The 15,131-nt window shown below is 42.2% G+C and overlaps 1 protein-coding gene across 1 annotated transcript; it reads right to left on the bottom strand.

The window, feature by feature from the left end:
• Nucleotides 1–13,102: 13,102 nt before the first annotated feature.
• On the bottom strand, nt 13,103–13,666 carry LOC104223953 (basic blue protein-like). The gene is made up of 2 exons (XM_009775493.1): nt 13,498–13,666; nt 13,103–13,296 (listed from the first exon to the last, which is right to left on the bottom strand). The coding sequence occupies exons 1-2, from the start codon at nt 13,664–13,666 to the stop codon at nt 13,103–13,105; spliced, it is 363 nt and encodes a 120-aa protein (XP_009773795.1).
• Nucleotides 13,667–15,131: the final 1,465 nt, after the last annotated feature.

Raw genomic sequence — 15,131 nt, 5'->3', positions numbered from 1 at the left:
TTCATTTATACATGTACATTGACCCATGACCAGACAGTGTTATATATGCATATATATGTATAATATATGTATACGGAATATGGTAAAAGGTTACGACGTTATATATGCACCACCACCTGATCAACTGGTATACGTTGATAACTTTGCCCACAGTAGCAAAGATGATATGATGGGATGCCCTTAAAGGCTTGATGATGTTATGAACACATGTACCTATGCACGACATGACATTCATAGGCATATTCATGACACTATAAGTATTTTATGATTTACAAAGTTATCCAGACTTACAGGATGAGTCATTTACTCCATGTTTCTTCCATGACTTTTATATACTTATTTATGTGTCTTACATACTCGGTACATTATTTGTACTGACGTCCTTTGGTTGGGGACACTACATTCATGCATACACGTATAGACAATCAATTTGATGATCCCTCATAGTAGACGATGTTAGCATTCAGCGAAGGATCGGTAAGACTACACCTCATTCGGAGTGCAGCCGAGTCTATGAGTCATCGTGTCAGAATTTTGCTATAGACTTATGGATATGCCGGTGCCATATCCCATTTGATGTCAAATACTCTTAGAGGCTTCGTAGACAGAGGTTCATTTTGTACAATATATCTGTATGCGGCGAAATTAGAGGACTTAATTCCTCTCTATCAAGCCACTTCGGAAGAATGCCTCGAGACCCCGAGGACGTGGAGCCATGACCGAGTCCCCTCCCTCGTGGATCATTGAGGCCCGACTCGATGAAGACGGAGGTCAAGGCTAGAGCAGAAGGGGAAGCTCCAAAGGCACACGGCTAAATATGATAGAGCCGGCCTATCCATAGCCTATGCCGAAGCATCGCATCTCGCTGTACCATCTCCATACTTTACAATTAATGCATGTTGTACTATAACCGGGTTCCCCTCCTATATAAAGGGAAACTACACTACTTTGTAAGGGGCGGATGTTGCTCCAACTATTCCTCCACAAGATCAATAATATCTCTCTCTCTCTCTCTCTCCTTTCTTCTCTCTAACTTTCCATTCCTACTAGCTCGAGGCCACTCTAGCACTTGCTATTCTCTCACTTATTCTTCATTTATTGCTTGGTATTGTCCATAAAGAGCCTTGTTTAATCATATCCTAACTGTTATCCCATTCTCGGCTGCCCCCGATAGCTCGAGATTAAGCCCAAATATCGACCTCGAGGTCCTCCATCGACCATTCCGAAGCCAGGACAACAGGCTCCTCGGTTTGATCATTGCCCCGTTTTAGCTTGTATTTTATCGTCAAACTTCATATTCTTAGCATCATCTGCTCTAACAACTTGCATAAAAATAGATCACATCTTTTTAGAATCACATTTACAAATTTAATTGTTGTTACCATTTTCACGATAAACAGTTTGGTGCCCACCGTGGGGCTAAAAATAATAGTGATTATTTTCTTGTTGGTTTTGCTACAAAAACACAAGTTATCTTTCACACTTTTTCTTGTCCAAGATCTCTTGATTTCATGTCAAAATGTCTGGCTCGGTAAACAGAATCAAGAACAATAACCTCGAAAACCACCGGGAAAATGGCGTGGCTGTTCCGGCTGCAGGAATGCAACCACAAAACCTCGATAACGCACCGGTCCGATTCTAGCGGATGCGAACTCACAGGACGCACAACAGGTCGATGAAACCTCACACACTGATAGAAGCGTGTGGCATAGCGACCGACAGGAAGCCCAAAAAACCCCAGCCCGGGAAGAACATGAAGTTAGCCTTCATGTTATTTTTGAAATGTTGCAGGCACAACAGTTGGCCATCGCTCAGTTACAAAGTCATCCGAAGACTCCCAGCACAGCAGCACCGGAAATAGCTCCCCATGCCGAACAAGTTCCCGAGAGATCAAACAATAACGGATCGATAGCCGACCCTTCCATAATCAAGATACTTGAGGATCTCACCAAAATGATCGAATCAGGCTCGTGGAGGTTCATGCAACGATCGCTCCCCGAGGAAGCGGCCCCAGAACCCATTTCAAGGAAGTCCAGAACGCCAAAGCTCCATAAGTACAACGGGACCTCAGATCCAAACGAACACATCACCGCCTATACGTGCACGGGAAAAGGCAATGACCCACAAGATGATGAGTCCGAGCCCGCCTTATTGAAGAGGTTCGGGGAAACACTTTTGAAAGGAACCATGATATGGCGTCATAACCTAGCGCCCAATCCCGTAAACTCGCCTACCATACCGGCAGATTCCTATGTAGACGCGCGTGCCAATGCCATCAAAGCACCAACGAGAGAGCCCGACATATCCAGGGCCGAACAAAGGGAGAATGAAACGCCACAGGAATTCACACCTTATTCCCTGGTGGAACGAACGAGATTATTCCCAGCCTCAGATGACTAGGCAACACAAGCCTTCACTCATAGCCTAAACAGCCAAGACAGATGATCTTAGGGCAGTTCAAACAAAACTTGATCAGGTACCCAGCCAAGTACAATTTCCTCATCGCTATACCTAACATCGTGTTTGCCATAGGCAAAACCGGAGACGTCAAATGGCTCAGACCAATTCGGCCGAATTCCTCTCAAAGGAATCACATCCTGACGTGGGAAATACATAGCAAACACGGCCGCGGGGCCGATGACAGCCACCAGTCCGAAGGAAAGACGCCAAGCTGATCAACAAAAATCACCACCGGAAACTGACGAGCGACCGAATTCAAGTTCAGTCCCCAGTACAGAAGGCGGACAAGAGGAACGAAGCAAACGAGCCACAGCGCATTACCACGATAATAGATGAGCGACGACCCTTTCCAAGAACTTGTAAAAAGGAGAGTAAAATTTCTCGCCACCGGAGAAAGGCGGGTCTAGGGATATACACCCAAGGATGCCCTTACACTCAGCAAAGAGGGTACCGAAATCTCGTCTCGACCTCACGATGACGCACCGGTAACCTTATTCCTCACTCGATCCATTTTTAATAAAACATGTACACATAAGTGCAGGTGGCTCGATCCGCACTAACGGGCCAAGGATGATGAGGCGGCTTGGACTGCCGGTTCAAAATGCAACCACCTCTCAAATCTTTGGCAGATTCTAAACGACAATCACTATGACAAGGAGAAAGACCATTTTCTCAGTACGACATGACTGGACTATACCGGAACGCCAAGTTCCATATCATCAAAGGAGGCGCAAGGCATGGACACCCTATCTAGACAACCACGGACGCATCGCCCGAGGACAGGGCCGCCCCCACTTTGCCAAAAAAATAAATCCCACACAAGGAATGAAATTAAAACCATCGGCAAGAAGCAATACACAGCAAGGGGAAATCCCCCATCACATGACGCATCGCCGGCACCAATATCTCTACTCTCCAATGGGTCAAAGGGTAAGCAAACCCCATCGTCGGTCAAGCCCGATTAAACACATCGAAGGGCTGTACTAGAATCCGTACCCTAAAACAGCAGTAATGTACCAATCCTCAGAACATCGCCTATGTGTCACGTGGTAAATAAAAACTACCTCCTTCCTTCGTTATTTTTTCACTAACCTGTATGCAGACAATCGGCCAGGGCGTTCGGAAGTTCCAACTATACCCGAAGACCTCGAGGCCTTAACAGAACCCGCCGCATTCTTTCCCCTTAGCCGAACTTCTGCCCCAAAGAGGGTCTCGCCAGCAAGGTTCTTAGCGGAGCAGCGTACCCCTGAGGAGGATCCGACAAGATCACAGGCTTTCTTCTACAATCAAACAATGAAAGACACCCCCTTTTTTGGAAGACGCCGTCTGCTTGGAAGGGACGGGGAATGGCAGACTGAGCTTCAGTGGGGAATCATGTACCGGACCAAACGATCCAAAGAGCCACGCCCGCGCGGGCAGAGCTCACAACAATGAAGGGATTTCATCATCTCACACTCGAAAAAAAGGGATTTCATCATACTCTCGTTAGGGATCCCTCCACCAAATGTGTCCCGAAGTACTCAGAGACTTAGTATCAGCAACTTGGCACCCGCACGACCCCAGGGTCGGAACTCCGGGCTCATAAAGCCCCAACAAGGTAACTCTGAGCTCACAAATTACGGCCTTCGAGCCTAAGCAAACTCGATGACTCGGAGACTGTCACCAATCGCCATATACTGGAGAACCCGAGGTCGTAAGATCCTAAGCCGGCAGACTCGGTGTAACCGGATCCATTCTACATAGCAACAAAAACTGTAAGATCTCAACAGACATGACAAACTGTAAGACCTCAACAGGCATGACAAACTGTAAGACCTCAACATGCATGAAAGTTTTGTAGGACCTTTCTACCGGTATAAAACTCAATCCCGAAGTTTAGACTATACGTCGTATTTGTAAGAATCCCGAAAGGGCATACCCTCGGTGTAGATGCCTAAACTATCACTCGGTATAAAAAATGGCTCCGGCCAAACATATATGACTACGGTCAAAATGGCTGCTTCAGCAAAATTAACACGACTTGGAGATGCCCGACTGTCGCTAACAAAATCGCAGGCCATTACTTCGAATATACTTCGAAAAGAACCGATAAAAACAGGCTTCCCTCAACAGGAAAATGAGCTTCGACCATGTCAGCTCCAAAAAACACAAGGCTTCGAGCTACTCAGCCTACGAGCTAAGAACCTTTTGAGGTGCTCGAACGTCGCCGCTAACTACTTAAAATCGAGGTTCTTCCAAAACCGACGACGGGTCAGGCAAAATCATTTCAAAAATACCTTAACGAGAGGAAAAAAATCCTACAAAATGCCCACGGGCAAAAATGTAAGAGCCATTGTCGCCAGCCAAACGAGCCTCTAGGCCGCACACTAAAAGGTCTCAATGACCAAACAACATAAGAGCCACTGTTGCCAGCTTGAAAATTGAAAACTTGAGGATTAAAACTCGAGTCGTAACCCGATTCGGAGACCAGATCCAAAATAGTTAACTACAAAATGCCCATGGGAAAAAGCATAAGAGCCATTGTCACCAGCTGAACAAGCCTCCGAGCCACACACTTAAAAGGTCGCTTCAACCTAAAGCACAAGGGCCATCGTCGCCCGCCCATGCAGACACAAAAAAACTTGAGGGTCAATTAAAGCTCAAGTCGCAACGTGACTCGGAGACTGGACCCGAGATAGTTGAGACACAAATGCCCAACGGCAAGGAATAAAGACAATCACCATCCGCCCACACAGGTGCGGGAGATCGGAGATCAGGTAAGCTCGAATCAGGGCCCAACTCGGAGACTAGGCCTAAACAGTTGGGCAAAACACAAAGGCCCTAACACGTACTCACGTCATAAAGCGCACTTAAGAGCCTCTGGGCCTATCTAGTAAGCTCCATACCCATAGGGCTCCCGCCGGACACTGAAACCAGCCTGCCTGGTCAAAAGCAATGAAGAAAGAGATATAAAAGAGATAAAGCTTAAAGTTTTCTCTTATTTACGCAAAAGGCGTGCTCTCCATCTACAAATATGCTCTGCAAATATCAAGTACAAAATGGAAAAACGACAAAATCTACGCTCCGCTCTAAAAGGCTATAGCCTACCGGCCCCAGATTCCCTCTCTCTGACGCAAGCAAGGAGGGACCGAGCATCGCGCTTGTCCGCCCTAGCTCGAGCCAATCCTCCGAGATAATGAAGACTCTAGCTCCGATCTACTTGAGTACCTCTCTTCGGGATCTACAACGAACATATTCCTCGATCCTCTTCTCACGATCGAGGAACCGCTCCAACTCAGCTCGGACATTGGCGACGTCCTTCAAATGGATCGTCATCTCATCATCAACCTTGGTCCAGCCCAATGCTGCTTCAGTCCAAACATCGATTATTCCGACCCGGACCTTCGTAAGATCAGACTCCAGCTTCGTAATCATATCCACTCAAGCCAAAGCTTGAACCTGCGCCTAAGCCCCCAGTTCACCACAAGCATTCCTAACCCAGTTGGCTTCTCCCCTAAGGTACTCCTGAGCCTTCCTCCTTCTTTTTGCAAACTAAAGAATATGTGAAAGCCTAACCTCAAAGGTCGCCTGTCCCATCAAAGGGTGTAGAAGGAGGTTCAACAAAGGGTGTAGACGAATGACACTGCAAGGTTAACATGCCTCAGTGATGGAAGGGCCGGTACAGCCTGACGAGGTGGCTGAGCGTGAATTCAAGCCCAGCCTTCTCCACAAAAAACCTCATCATCAGCACCACTCGCCAGAACGACGGATGTATCTGCGCCAAAGTAACCCGATACTCCAAGCAGAAAACAAGCATGACCCTGTCAAGGGTGATCAAATGCGAAGGGATATAGGTATATGTTCAAGAATCCATCAGCAAAGTCCTTAATACTCTCATCCCGGGAAAGCACCTGCAGCGTGATCCCCTCGCTCCATCCGCAGTATCTCCTCACCATCTCCAGATGTTTCTCTCTTATCAAAGACACAAGCTTCAGAGTGAACTCGCGCGGATCATGAACGCTGGGAGTGGGACTTTCCCCTCCCTACTGGGCCGGCCCCGAAGTGGCTACCATATCTATAGTGGAATTGACAGACTAAGGCAAAGACGTTCTCCAACTTTTTTTTGCGCATGAATAGACGAAGGACCCGATGCCAAGGCGGAGGGATAACTATCCAGAATAATGAGATCTTCCAAGGAAAACAAAAGCCATCCCACATATATGCAAGAAACAACAACGATTCGCCTATCCAGGGTAAGCCCCGGGAGGCCAACGACCTTGATGCAGTTCCTAGAGTGGTACCCGACCCCAGAGGCATCCATCAACAAGAAGTACGGCCTTATGGAGTCAACTGTATTGTCTCCAGTCTCGAGGTAGTGCCTAACCTCGAGGATTTCCGCCAAAAAAGAAGTCAGGCTTCGGGAAGCTTTCAATGCCATCATAGAACTTGAGGAAGTACCCGATCTCATAATTTTTCTTCCTAAAAAGAATAATGAGCACGCAAAGCTCCGATCATGAAGACTCTAGGAGGGCTCGAGGCAATGCCTAAGTATAAGCAACCCCTCAAAGGAAGTCTATCCACTACGCTTTAAAAAATCTATCTGCGTCAAGTTCAAAACATACCTCCAGGTACCCGAAGCTGACCCTCGCTCAGGATACCACTCTCGAAGGCTCCGAAACTCAGTGAACTATCTCCATGCAACTCAAAGGGCCCGATAGCTTGAGTCTATCAGAACAATTCAGGCTTGGTCCGAGGTATGATAATGGACTTAGAAAAGAGCCATGTCAATTGGTAGAAGATCGAAAAGAATGCTCGCGTCCAAGTTAGATATCAGCGGTCAATGACAAAGGAAAACATTCAAAGGCCTCGAAGGGCACGAGAGCATACAATAATAAGGCAAGAATCAAAAACAGAAATCAAGGAAGTATCTTCATATTCATAAATATCCATGTACAACAGCCCTCAAGAGGTCCTCACATACAATTACAAAAGCCTACAGACGGTATCTACACAAAAATGGAGGACGGGAATCGATAATGCCTTGAATGATGTCAAAATACACAAATCCATGTGACACCCTGGTTGCCATAAAAGCTCGTGCCACAGGTTGCATCATCGGTACGATGTCACCGCAAGAAGCTTATGAAGTCAGGTGTCAGAATCATTTCCCATCGCTTTGTTCTGGGAAATACGAAGACTATATGTGTGCAGCGAAATTAGAGGACTTAATTCCTCGCTATCAAGCCACTTCGAAAGAATGCAACGAGACCCCGAGGACGTGGATCTACGACCGAGTCCCCTCCCTCGGGGATCATCGAGGCCCGACTCGAAGAAGACGGAGGTCGAGGCAGAGCAGAAGGGGAAGCTCCAAAGGCACACGACTAAATCTAATAGAGCCGGCCTATCGAGAGCCGATGCCGAAGCGTCGCATCTCGCCGTCCCATATCCATACTTTACAATTAATGCTTGTTGTACTATAACCGGATTCCCCTCCTATGTAAAGGGAACCTACACTACTTTGTAAGGGGCGGATGTTGCTCCAACTATTCCTCCACAAGATTAATAATATCTCTCTCTCTTTCTTCTTTCTAACTTGCCCGTTCCTACTAGCTCGAGGCACTTTAGCACTTACTATTCTCTCACTTGTTCTTTATTTATTGCTTGGTATTGGCCATAAAGAGCCTTGTTTAATCATATCCTAATTGTTATCCGATTCCCAACTACCCCCGATAGCTTGAGATCGAGCCCACATATCGACCTCGAGGTCCTCCATCGACCATTCCGAAGTCAGGACATCAGGCTCCTCGGTTTGATCATTGCCCCATTTTAGATTGTATTTTATCGAAAACTTCATATTCTTAGCATCATCTGCTCTAACAACTAGCATAAAAATAGATCACGTATTTTTAGAATTCCATTTATAAATTTAATTGTTGTTACCATTTTCATGGTAAACAATATCAGAGGCTTTGACGCCCATATGTATTCATGTTTTATGAAAAATGGTTCATTGACACAGTGTTTTCCCACTTATAATTATACATTACAAGTTGTGGCCATGTTGGACCAGTTTCCAATGATAGTATGATAAGAAAGATATGTTACGTTGGTACTCAGTTGAGTAAGACATCGGGTTCCCGTCGAGACCCTTCGGTTTAGATAATGACATTATCTTTAATGTTCGATTTTCCTAAGGTCGAGGGTGCTAATATCGGCATCACCTCTTCGACTACAAATATTTCCTTTGCTGCGTGCTGTTCCCCGTACACTATTTTCACACCATCCATTGTCGGGAATTATATCATTTGATGAAAGGTCGATGGTATTGCCCTTATGTTGTGGATGCATGGCCTTCTGAGCAGTGCAGTATACCTCATGTCGCCTTTGATGACATGGATTTTGTATCTTGGTTGGTCCTGACCACGTTTACTGGTAGGATTATCTCCCCCTTTATTGTTTCGCTTGCTATGTTGAAGCCGTTTAGGACTCAAAATACATGCACAATTTGGTCCTGCAGGCCGAGCTGCTCTACGACCCTCGATCTGATTATATTTGCTAAGCTACCTAGATCCACTAGAACACGTTTAACTTGAATTTTTATTTAACAAAATAGAAATTATTAGGGCGTCATTGTACGGATGAGAAATGCCCTCCGCTTTTTCATCGTCGAATGATAGGATGCCTTCAGGCATATAACTCCGAGTCCGCTTTTCTCTAGTGATTGACACCTTGGTACGCTTGATTATAGGACCTTGTGGAACATCGACCCCGCCAATGATCATATGAATTACATGCTGCAGTTCTTCCTGCTCATTCTTTCTGTTGGCATCTCTTTCTCTGAAGTGATTCTTAGATCGATCACCGAGGAACTCTCGAAGGTGGCCCTCGTTGAACAACCTCCTCCCTCAGTTGTCTGCAGTCATCGGTCCTATGGCCATGTGTACCATGATATTTACACATCAAGTTTGGGTTTCTTTGATAAGGATAGGTTTGTATAGGTCTAGGCCACCTGGAGTCTTTGATCCTCCCGATAGCCGATACAGTCCCCGATGCATCGACACTAAAATTATACTCCGATAACCAAGGCGTTTCTATGGGATCGGTATGTTTATCAAAACCATTCTTACTCATAAGTCCTCGAGAATTTTTCCCTTGATCATTTCTTCAATCATTCCGATGAGGATTGCGCCCCAAACTATTGTTTCTTCGATCTGCGACATGTGGCTGATACCGTTCTCTGTTCAATCTCGGTTCCCTGTCGGTATTCCTAGGGGCTTTAACTACCAATCTGTTTGGATGAACTGAACTCGAGGGGGCTCCCAGCTGGTCGTCCTCGACCCTAATCATCGATTGATAATGATTATGAACGTCTGCCCAAGTTACAATTGGATACTCAATCAGATTTTGCTTTAATTGCCGTGACGCTATCGAACTCCGCTCGTTCAACCCTGTGTGAAAGTTTGAACGGCCCAATCATCCGTGACCGATGGTAACTCCATTCACTCCATTTTAAATTAGGACACGAACTCCCTCAGCATTTCGTTATCCCTTTGCCTTATCTTGAAAATGTCCGATTTTCTTGTTGCAAGTTTTATGGCCTCGGCGTGTACCTTCACAAAAGAATTAGCTAACATGGCAAATGAATTGATGGAGTTCAGTGGCAAGTTGCGAAACCAAATCATTGCTCCCTTTGATAGAGTTTCCCCAAATTTTTTCAACCAAACAGACTCGATCTCACCGTCTTCTAAGTCATTCCCCTTTATCCCGCACATGTACGTAATGATATGTTCATTAGGATAGGTGGTCCCTTTATATTTAGGTATATCTGGCATACCGAACTTCTTTGGAATGGGCTTCGGGGATGCACTCTGAGGAAAAGTCTTATGCACAAACTTTTTTGAATCCAAACCCTTTAAGATCGGGGGTGCCCCGGTATCTGATCAACTCGGGAGTTGTACGTTTTCACATTTTTGTCATTATTTTCGATCTTCTTTTCTCCCGACTCGATTCTTTTTGTGAGCTCCTCGAGCATTTTCATAACTGTAGGATCAGTCCCTGATCCGTAACCGCTCGTCCTTTCCGGAACTGGCTCGGTACAATGAGTGACTTCCAGCTCGACCAAACTCGGAGTTCTATGTTGATTCTGAAGCTGAGCAATAGTGGCCTATTAAGCATGTAGCATCTCGAATATTACTTGGAGGCTAACTCCCCCATCTCCTATACCCTATGTTCCTTGGCCACCAGATTGGCTTTCCCTGTATACGCTTCCTCCGGGATCTGCGCCCAGGTTCGCGTTCAAAGCAATGTGTGAACTAACATCGACTAGATTGACAACCGACACTTCCCCGGGGTTAATCGGTGGTACATCGACTCCTGGAGAATCTACATTATCGTTTTTTCCGTAAAATCCAAGACCATCATCGCCATGTACGGGTGCGTTTTGTGAGTTTGACATATTTTAACCTGAGAACAAAAATTCTTGACAAGAACAAGTGTGAAAATAACGTGTGTTATCAAAATCAGTATTGAAACAATCACTATTACCCTTAGCCCCACGGTGAGTGCCAAACTATTTACCCTAAAGTCTGAGTAACAATTAAACTTGTATTGAGGTATTAAAGATATGTGATTTAGTCCAATACCAACTGATAATCTAGGAATCAAACGTATAAATTAAAGAAATGAGCTAAATCAAACTAGTGTGCAAGTCAGTTTCGACCTCGAGTTGAGATGGCCTCGAGGTAGGACAGTAAGAACAATAAAGTTAAAAGACAATTCTGATAAGTAATAAGCATGAAAATGAAGAATGTATATTCCTTTGCCAATGATTGATACATCACAAATAATTGGGATCCTCTTTATATAGTAGGAGAATCTTAAATAAGGTACACTTCTAATTGTAGTAATAAATCTTATTGTACAACTATCTATCCTCCTAGTACAAATCCGTTTCGGAATTCACGTCGTGATCTTAGGGCCACGACGGGAATCTCGCTCTTTCTGTTATGAAACCATAATGGTATTATCTCGAGGTTGGTCATACTTGGCCTCAGTGTTCATCAAGCACTTCGATATTCGAGTCTTGTACTCCGCCATCGGGCTCGAGCCCCGTCTATCTCGAACTTGCTCTCGGAGCGACCCCTCGAGCCTACGAAATCGAGCATACCTGATTTTGACCGTACACACTTATCTTAAATTTCATTTTTTTATTTTGGAACTTGAGTTGGAATTGGAGAAGAGTGGTTTTTGGATGAAGGACGGGACTGTATTTCCGTGATAGTTGGGTCGGTGGCTAGCCTTTTAATTAGTTTTGGGGGTATAAAATGTGTAATTTTGTGGCTAGCGGCTGATATAAGTTTCTAGCAGCTGGCCATAAATGAAATTTGCTCAATTTATATTAGATGGTTGTATTACACAATTCTATTCCTTTTTTAGGGTTTCCACGAATATTAAGGATGTATTGAAATTGAGTTATATCCTGAGCCGAGGGTCTATCAGAAACAGCTTCTCCTTCCCTTTCCTAAATCACTTGTGAGATTATACTGTGTTTGTTATTGTTTTTGTTTGGGTTAAATTGAGTTATTGAAAAGTTTGACATTATTAGATCTAAAATTGACGATATGGCTAATCGTTTCGTGCATCTTTTACCGATTTTTGTTTCATTATCTAACAAAAGATGATTTAATTTGGTAGAGACCTCACGCGCTTTAGAGCTCCTAAAGAATCGCTAAAATGGATTTAGGAAAGATGAAAGTTTGACTTAAGTGATTATAAGTTTATTTTGAGTCCCATGGGGGTCAATATACAATAATTCGAGAAATTTTAGAACTTTTCACGCACTTGGACCGATGTGCATTCACCTTCAAGAACACGATAATGGATAGTACGGTATTAGTTTATTTCATAACACGATAATAGATATACAAAAAATATATAATTTTTTCGACTATTATTTTGAGACTATATAATTTTTCATGTTGAATCATAAACTAAAACGGATAGAATTAGAAATTTTGAACTAAGCCCCAAAATAGAAGTCTAATGGGTCAAAGTTATAACTAGGCCCAAAAAATGATTATATGGAGTTTTTTTTTTTTTGAAAAAATGACACTGGATAGCAGCTGTAAAAATAATAACAAAATATATATAAAATTTATAGATATTTTGTATATATATATGCATTATTTTATGTTATATACAAAAATTATACAAGTTTTATACATTTTTTCGACTACTAAATGTAAATAGTTTCTGGTGCGGACTAAAAGTGATAATATCATTTTTTTTTTCCTTAGGATCTTTACACAAATAGCCAGCTATATTTATTGTTGAAATAACGCTTGTCATATTTCATTTTTTCTTTTTCAATGTGTTATCGTTAAAAAGAATTTTCTGCAGTTAAACAAGGAAATATTTGCCTTTACATGATAATTAGGATGTAATTTATGGATCTTTGAAGACTCCAGCACGATTATCTCATTTGTAGGTTAATATTTAGTTCAAACCGTTCTTTTTCTGATTTAACTTAAATGTGGAGGAATATTTTCAAACTTTAAGTTTTGATATAACTAGAATATCACCAATGAAATATCTCCTCATATCATAAAATTGAAATTAAGATCCAATAATTCGACACTCTTATATTTTCTTCTCTTAAATATATTTAATTAGCAGTAACTGCAATCTTTTGGTCAAATTGACAATGAGTTGGCTTCCCACAAATAAAGTAGCTTGTGCCCTTGCCAAGTGTTACTCTATCATTTCCAGAAGTCAATGTTTTCCCAGAAGGCGTACAACTATCATAGTTCTCCTTGTTCACTATCACCACACTGTGAACATTTTTAGGGTAATTGAATACTACAAAAAAAATAAAAAAAATGTTAAAGCCATTAAGTATCTAATACTAGTCAGAGTTCTTAATTAACTTCTCGTTTTGATAAATAAGCAGTTACACGGATTAACTTATTTAAAAGGATTTTGACAATAAAATTGCTCTAACAACTTTCAAAAGGAGTTATGTCTCGCTCGAATAATTTTATTCACATAATTTATACATACCAAGTACATCGCCGGTCTTGAAATTTTTGCCATTAGTCCAGTTGCTAACGCCCATATCCCAACCACCATCATCGCCAACATTATAAGTAGTTGCATTTGTTATTTGGATTGTAAATAACACCATAAATATGACCAAAAAAATTGCAGACCTTTCTGATTTCCCTGACATTTTTCTACTTAGTAGTAATAATTATGTCTCTTAGTAGAAACTGTATATAGTATAGTTGTGATGGAATTTCAAAAGGTGTAGTCCTAAGACTTGAAACTTAGGTGAATAATTTAAGTTAGAATTTGTGGCTATTTATAGTGGCACTAACTAGAGTGCCCAATTATTGCTAACAATGTTAATTTCTCCGGATTTTGACTATATTATGCAATGTAGATGTCATGAAATTTGCTAATATGTAGCATGGTGAAAAGTGTGACTTTTGGTGGGGACAAGTGACAACAGGACAATTTATTATTCAACTATAGAACCTAACATATATGTTTAGATGAAAGTAATTCTATACAAGGATTGTCCAGATTAATATTGACTAGATATTCCCTACATGTGTGCTATTTATTACTCTCAACGGTTAATACTCGAAAATATTGGATTTCAATTAAATAGTAGTATTTGTTTATTGAACTTGATGAATTAATCTACTCATTTGGTAAAAATTGTGTGTGGGGTAGCCACTTTTTAAAGTGATATTTACTTTTTATCCAGTATTTTTAATGCTTAACAATAGTAGTCACTAGTCTATTAAAATTAATATGAAAAGACTGTGTTACCCTTTCTTCTATGTCTTTCATGTGTTAGGGAGAAGAACTATGCCGCCGTCTGTGAGACAGAAGGATTTTCCGGTGGTGACTGTCGTGGACTCCGCCGCCGTTGTTTCTGTATTAGGCCATGCTAAGAATGTTACTATATGTTATATATATAAACTTAATTTGAGAAACTCTTGAATAAGCACTATGATTGTTCAAAGATTAACGTGCTAGTTTTGTCACTAATTAAACTAGCCGTGATCTTTGATCATATGCAATTATGGTGGTAGATGTATTTCGGTTTGTGATTTCTGTGATGTATTTTTGTTTTTCTGCTACGTTATGGATCCTGAACTTACAGTTACAAGTTCAAAAGTTAAGGACACTTGGTCCTGAACTTCGAGTTCCAAGTTCAAAAGTTAAGGACATTTGGTCCTGAACTTAGAGTTACAAGTTCAAAAGTTAAGGACACTTGGTCCTGAACTTAGACTAACAAGCTCAAAAGTTAAGGACAATAGGTCCTGAACTTACAGTTACAAGTTCAAAAGTTAAGGACAATAGATCTTGAAGTCCTAAACTTAGACTAACAAGTTCAAAAGTTAAGGACAATAAGTCCTGAACTTAGACTAACAAGCCCAAAGGTTAAAGACACTTGGTCCTGAACTTACAATTACAAGTTCAAAAGTTAAGGACACTTGGTCCTGAACTTAGACTAACAAGCTCAAAAGTTAAGGACAATAGGTCCTGAACTTAGACTTGCACATTCAAAAGTTAAGGACAAGTAGTCCTTAACTTAGAGTTACAAGCACAAAAATTAAGGACAGGTGGTCCTGAACTTCAAGTTCCAAGTTCAAAAGTTAAGGACATGTAGTCTTGAACTT

The sequence above is a fragment of the Nicotiana sylvestris genome, chromosome 1 (assembly GCF_000393655.2).
Source record: "Nicotiana sylvestris chromosome 1, ASM39365v2, whole genome shotgun sequence".
In the NCBI taxonomy this organism is placed as follows: domain Eukaryota; kingdom Viridiplantae; phylum Streptophyta; class Magnoliopsida; order Solanales; family Solanaceae; genus Nicotiana; species Nicotiana sylvestris.
Note: the sequence above shows the minus strand (reverse complement) of the source record. Positions and strands in the feature narration are given on the sequence as shown.

What these genes read in the sequence shown, in the direction of transcription:
- LOC104223953 (XM_009775493.1), bottom strand. Translation starts at nt 13,666, where the DNA reads ATGTCAGGGAAATCAGAAAGGTCTGCAATTTTTTTGGTCATATTTATG. An exon ending in CAAGACCGGCGATGTACTTG is followed by an intron (nt 13,297 to 13,497) that starts GTATGTATAAAT and finishes TTTTTTTTGTAG; the next exon opens with TATTCAATTACCCTAAAAAT.